The 7,200-nt window shown below is 34.2% G+C and overlaps 1 protein-coding gene across 1 annotated transcript in view; it reads right to left on the bottom strand.

Moving 5' to 3' along the window:
* Positions 1-4,421: 4,421 nt before the first annotated feature.
* Positions 4,422-7,200, bottom strand: part of LOC129002437 (G protein-coupled receptor kinase 1-like) — a 29,877-nt gene continuing 27,098 nt past the window's right edge. Inside the window, exon 4 of the mRNA XM_054430238.1 lies at positions 4,422-4,475. Within this exon, the coding sequence (XP_054286213.1) occupies positions 4,422-4,475 (54 nt within the window). The remainder of the gene's footprint in view (positions 4,476-7,200) is intronic.

Consider the following 7,200-nt stretch of genomic DNA (forward strand, 5'->3'; position numbering starts at 1 on the left):
CTTTGAAGTTCCCCTTTCCAAGATATTTTGGCAAAACTTTGATATCCGACTCCATCATAATATTTATTAATTTTGTTACAATCGATATCAAAGTTTAGTATTCGATAAATTTATTTTGTTTACATATTTCTTTTTTCCTAGGACGCTAGGCACGAGCCTGGGATTGTTTTTCACATTACTTCAGGCTAGACCTATGGGTTGCGGCATTATCACTTAGATAAAATCCATTGGTGACTTGGCGGGGATCGAACCCGCCGAATTTTAAGGCTTAGTTTGGAACAGATTCATTTTATGTATAATCAGCTGGTAGTTAATGTATAATAGTAAATGTAGCGGTGGGACACACGGGAAGGACGATGGCTAACATACTGTCAGCGTTTGCCGCTAGAACCGCTAAGTTGAAAAATTTAAATTAAGTTAATTTTATAACTTTTAACTTAGTTATAAAATTATCTTTTTAATTATAAAATTAAACTGTCATAACCTAACCTAACCAACCAAACTTGCTGATAATAAAAAAGATATAAGATAAAAATGTGCTGGAATCACATCGTCTCGTTACGGTAATTGTGTTGCCTCAAGAGAAGACATTAGCCACTATAGATATGACGTCACCACACCTTTAGCCATCGTCCCTCCTGTATGCCCATTCCGTAAATGTAGGCCTAGGGCGTAAACTTAAGTGCTTAACCTTAACTTGTATAATAAAAATTTTGTTTTTGGTTGAACATTGATAGGCCTATAACACCTAAGTATAGGCTTAAACCCTGAAACAGATCATCAACTCAACTCGATGTTTACAGTAAAATTGTATTGTAGAAACAATGGATTAAAACCAATATAAGTTAACTAAGTAATTGATATTTAAGCTGATAATATATCGCAGAATCTCTGCATAACTGTGCCTGTCATGTGACCTAAACCCATTCCAGTGACGTAAAATTGTAATTATCAGGGCTATGCCAGGCCTTTCAAAAACTGCATTAATGTCTGGACTGCCATAATTTTCATTAACAGCTCCAAAAGCTGTGTTTTTGAAGGATGCATCATGTAGACAATTACAATAGGTACCGGTACTTGGAAGGATTTGGTTCTATAATTCTAACAGTCTCTATACTTTTTGGAGAGTCAAGCCTATGACAGTGAAAAAGGTCGGCTGCACTTTACTTTAGGTCCTACACTCATTCGAATGAAAATATCGATCGATAAATCGATTGTTTCATTCAATATATCGTTTGGTTAGTTAGGTATAAGGTTAACCTAACCTAACTAACCAAACGATATATCGGATGAAACAATCGAATAATCGATATTTTCATTCGAATGAGTGTAGGACCTAAAGTAAAGGGCAACCAAACAGTTCAATGTTGATTATGCATATTATTTATTTCACATCTCTGATATTCATACTATAGGCCTACCTTTGTCCTCAAACTAAGTTACCTGTGGCAATTAAGATCCATTAAGCATCTTGTAGCTTGAAGAATTCTTTGACTTTGGTAAATAATAGGTCTTCTGAGGTTTAAGCCTAGATTTTTGCTTTGGGTTGACACAGTGTGTACATTACCTTGAATTTTTTATTAACGATAGTCCATTCAATAATAGATAGATATTTTAAGATTTAATTTAAAACTTCAAATGAAACGTAAATATGCCTAAAACATTATGCACTAACACTTGAAAGTTGACACTTACAACTCTGGTCCTAAAAACTTCACAAGAGTCAAAGTTAACATCGTTTCTCATTCTCAGAAGTAAACAGTCAACACAAGTAATTTTAATAACATTTGACATTTGATTTGACAGAATTTGACAGAAGTCAAGAGGTTTAAGTTTACAACAGTCGGCACAAAACACAACACACAAGCATTTTTCGCGACTCGTGAGATCTTACAGACAGACTAAAAGCTAAAAACGACGTCAAAAGGCTAAAAGAAAAGTTTATATTTTGCTATACATCAATTTAGTGAAATTAAAGCATGAATACTGTATACTACCACATACTACTGTCATAGATAAAACCATAGATAAAACAAAACATACTCCCTTAGTAGATTTCTCATCCTTATGGAACAGCTGAAGACAATTTTATTGTTAGTTCTGTACGGTTTATGTAAGAGGTCGTGTTTTGTTTACAATTTGTTTCCCGTTATTACAGCCATTTAAAACCTCGTTTAACCAAATAATACGATATAATCATAAACAATAACTTGTCCCCTAGTTATATAACCAAACAGTAAAGCACAAATCAAGAAATTAACCCTAACATAATATAAACAAAGTTTCGTCGACACTAACGCCCATGTGTCACGTACATGAACTAGACACGAAAAACGTGCTTCAAAATTTACAATGGGATGAGAAGTCTACTTGTGTTGGTTAGTCTATGATAAAACATACTCCCCCTGGTTAGTCTATGCTACTGTCACGGCCGGGGCGGCCGTGCTACTGTACTGTATGCTCAAAACTAAAATAAAACTCTTCTCTGAACTGAACCAAAATAACAAAATGTCAAGGGAATACAAAAAGTTTCAAAAAAAAAATTAAACCTAAGTAAATATGATTGGTATGTTTAATGGTTTAATTTATTTTATAATTTAAAGGCGGCCGTGCTACTGTACTGTATGCTCACAACTAAAATAAAACTCTTCTCTGAACTGAACTAAAATAACAAAATGTCAAGCGAATACAAAAAGTTTCAAAATAAAACAAATTAAACCTAAGTAAATATGATCGGTATGTTTAATTTATTTTATAATTTAATTTTTCAGACATTTTATATGAGAACAAGTTTTCGTGACCAATGAAATCTAAGTTATTCGAGTAAACAATTTTTGCATATTATATGATCTTAGCGATATTTATCTTGGACTGTAGTTAACTGGATGTAGTTAATATAGTTAATTGATACTTATTAATTTTAAGTCAGTCAAAACACATTCTATTAGCTTCTAATCCATAAAGCCCAAAGTACCCATGAACTTAAACGGGGTAAAAAAGTCGTGGGTAACAGCATTAATAGTCAATGGTAACACAGCTAGTTTAAAAAAAAAGTTTAAGTTTTTTCAATTACAATACTAGTATGTTTTATCTATGCTATAATATTATGCTATGCTATTTTATTATATCACAAATTGTAACCAACACAATAATAGTTTTTTAATGTTTGTATCACTGTACTGTAAATTGAAGCTATTCAACCAATGAGATAACAGGTTTAAAAATTACAGCAGTAACCAATCGGAATCTGAGTTTCTCCTCTGATAGGCCTACTTTGCTCAACAATACTTTTCTAGTTACGAACACGGTGTAACAAGTTATCTTGGTAAATTATTATCGAGAAGTTATATCGTTATATGTTTTAGCCCAATTAAGAAGCCAAATAATATTTAATATAGTTACCAGAACAATACAGGTTACTGTAGAAAATATAAAAGTTACAGTAAGTTACTTTGGAAAAATACACAAAAAGTAAAAACCTGCCAGAAAGAAGTAAGTAGGCCTAAGTTAAAGATAACTTAAATACCTAAGATCCAATTCAATTGAAAGAGGCCTAAGCATAACTTATTAATAGGCTTGTGCATATTTTAAAATTGTAATACCTGGTGAGGCAGTGAAATGGCACGATTTTTTTAAAATCACCAATTTAGGCTATCTAGAAACAAGGGATGTTGGTTTTAACACAAGCAACTCTTAAAGTAGGCCTACATCATCACTGGCAATTAATTTTTTACCTTATAATATTAATAGCCTAATTTGTTTGAATAGGCCTAGGCCAGGTACACTTCCATATCTGTTGGCACAAACAACCGAATAGGCCTAAGTAATATTGATTAATGATTATTCAATTGTTTAATTTGATATATCGTTTGATTAGTTAGGTTAGGTTAACCTTACCTAACTAACCAAACGATATGTTATATAGAATAATCGATAACTTATATAGATCGATATTTTCATTCGGTTGTTTTTGCCAACAGATATGGAAGTGTACCCCCTAGGCCTACCGGGTACACTTCCATATCTGTCGGCACAAACAACTGAATTTGAGTAATATCGATCGATATATCGATTATTCGATAACTTATATTGTTTGGTATCTGAGATGAAATCTACCTATTGTTTTGAAGCATTTGCAAAAATTCTGCAATCGTTTTGTAGCGCTAAGTCCTGGTAATTTATTTGTGACCTCAAAGTGATTCAATCAAAGGAGGATAACTTCCCTTGATGGCATGGAGGCCTTGACGATAGACTTAACTCACAACGGAAAGTATGCTGAACAGTAATCAAACTTTACACATTTTGTTTTATATGCCTTTACAGCAAACGGATGTGCACTCGTCCAATGGTAACTTACAAGACTACTAAATTTTCCACTTATTGTCTAGACGCTTAACTTATTGTCATCCCCCCGTGTTCGTCTAACCCCCCATCTCCCATAAACTGTCAGAATCGTGCCGTTTGACTGCCTCACCCTGTAAGTTATGCCATAATGTGGAAGTGGAGCCATATTGTAAGTAGCTTTAAATGCCTAATTTTTATTGTTTATAACTTTTTTACAGTAGCCTAAGTTTTCTTTTTTGTTAGGCTACCGGAATTTCTTTACTTAATGGTTTCAAAAATCAAATTTTGAAAATGTTAGGGCCTTATTTAGGCCTAACTTACTATTTTACTTACTCCTAGCCTAACTGTTTTAACTAAAGTTCTTTCACTCATGGCCTTTTTACCACATAACTTCTGATAAGCACAAAGCTCTGATAGTTGGTAAATACCAACTGTTAAAAAACAACCGTAGGCCTACATGATAAATTATATTTCTTTGAATAATATCCTTCTCTAATTGGATAGAGCTTATAGGCCCTACATTGTACAATGTCGTGTATAGTGAAATAGTATCCGAAATGGCGTTGTTAGTTTTGTTGGAGGTGTTTTAGCGGGGGAGAATGAGTACAAATAGGGGCGCACGGGGAATAATTTGCATTGGAGCGCAGTCTGACTAGTTACGCCACTAAATAAACCTCATCTGAGACACATTACTTATATAGGCTACTCAATAGCGATACATAATCACAGTCACATTTGTCTTTGCATATAAAAAAGATAGGCTATAATCACAGACGTTAGAATTAAATAAATAGCCTAGTTGTACAGTTATATAGATACAAATACATGCAAAGAGTTAAAAAGAAATACACTAATATACATAGGCCTATATAATATATACATTCCAAAACAGTCCCAATCTCTATAGATACCTAAGCATTCAACCACAATAACATAAATTCTTCTATAAATTTTTATAATAACATTATGCTCTTCAATGCTTTTATCTAAAAATTAAGTCAAAACCGGTTATTTTTTACAAATAAACCGCCATAGATTATATCTAAATGCCATCACCATGTCAGAGTCTATTGCTGACGGGTAGTAATGGGCATAATGAGGGCATTTTTAAAGGAATGAAGTCCTACAGTAAATCCACGAGAGTCTGCAGTTGAAAGTGGAGCCTATTACCGCATGACTTCGTAGAAGCCAAATCTATAATAACACCAGCTGATTTGAAAATATTTTGCTTAGTATATTTTAATTAGTGTCGGAAAGTAGTGAACGGGTGATGCTGCAACGTAACGCTAGTCCAGTCCTGATATTTGCTGCCACCAAATTCATTGAATTCATTTGATGTATTACCGTGATTATTTATGGGGACAAGGCTGGTGTTAGCCATTTCTTTTATTGTATACAAACAACACTCTGCCCCAACCCCCCCCCCCCCTAAAAACAACTATACGTTTTAATGAAGGGTACCAGTTTTTAGTAAAAACAGCTGATGCCGTAGCTTTTGTACAAAGAAAATTTTTTACAACAAATGGGTACTTTAATTTTATAGAATTATATAATTTACTAAGATTTCGGGCAACGATCTAGATGCTCTGCGATTGTGGGAGACATTCACAAGTTTGCAGCAATTGCAGATAGGTAGGAATGATGATGATGATGATGTCCCTGTGATTGCAGGAGACTTTTGCGATTTCACAGCAATCACATGTGTCAATGATTATGTTTCTTGATCATAGTCACGATGATCATGTTCATGATTTCATGTTGATCGCGGATAGTGATGATGATGATGTCCCCATGTTTAAGAGAGATTTTCATGATTTCATGGGTGGTGATGATGATGTCCACTTGACTTCGAGAGTTGTTCACAATTTCGCTGTGATCGCGGGGCTACTCAGGTTAATTTGGTCTAGAGCTGCAAGTAGGCCCTACCCTAAATAAGAAACTGATATTAGTAAGGACTAGAAATAATTAGGATGAATAAAAATGCTTAAGAACGTCCGAAACGTTCAAACTTCTGCTGGATACAGTCCATTTGTTATTATTATTGTGGTTATTTTGGAAACAATAAAAATCAAGTAGTGGGAGTGTCTCTAGTCTCCATCCTTAATACTGAAAGATGGAGAGCCCTCAGGCCCCCTTTTCCTTTGGCACCCTATACAGTAGACTCCCTCTTATCCGGGCACCTTTTAACCGGACATCGGTTTAACAGGACTACACTTGGCGGAAATGACATCTCTTTATAAGGATAATTTTTATCAGCACATCAGTTTAACCGGACTACATCAGCAGGAAGTGGGCGGTACTGAAACGGTTGTTCTTATGGGAAAGATTTGAGACCAGTGATTACATTTCTAAATACAATGCTCTCCTAATTTTAAGTCAAATACTGTATAGAAATAGAGTATGCATTTAAACGGTCCGTTTTAACGAGATTTTGGGGACGTCGGTTTAACCAGAAAAACTGTTATCCAGACTGGCCTCGGTCCCAAGGAGTCCGGATAAGAGGGAGTCTACTGTATGTACATGTGACTGCATATATGTATATGTGACTGCATATTTCTCGCTTAGGGTATAGCTTAAAGTGTTCCCTCTATGGGAAACTGGTTGAACAAATGATTTATTGACTTTAGTTTGACATAAATTAGGCTAACTTCTTACAATTAATATAAATACAAATCATTGTTATTCCAAATTTATCCAAATTTGTTTGATAACCCTAAACTAAACAAATAGACCCCACCCTTCCTTTGTATTCAGTGAAAACACCATTTTTAGCGGATTTGGCATTTAGTGAATAATCTATTTGTTATATTTTTCCATTGCATTTAGAAACATTGATGGTCAAAATACAGTTAATAG

Source organism: Macrosteles quadrilineatus, unplaced genomic scaffold (genome assembly GCF_028750875.1).
Source record: "Macrosteles quadrilineatus isolate MER2022 unplaced genomic scaffold, UCM_ALF_1.0 Scaffold_1__1_contigs__length_201487025, whole genome shotgun sequence".
NCBI classification, from domain to species: Eukaryota; Metazoa; Arthropoda; class Insecta; order Hemiptera; family Cicadellidae; genus Macrosteles; species Macrosteles quadrilineatus.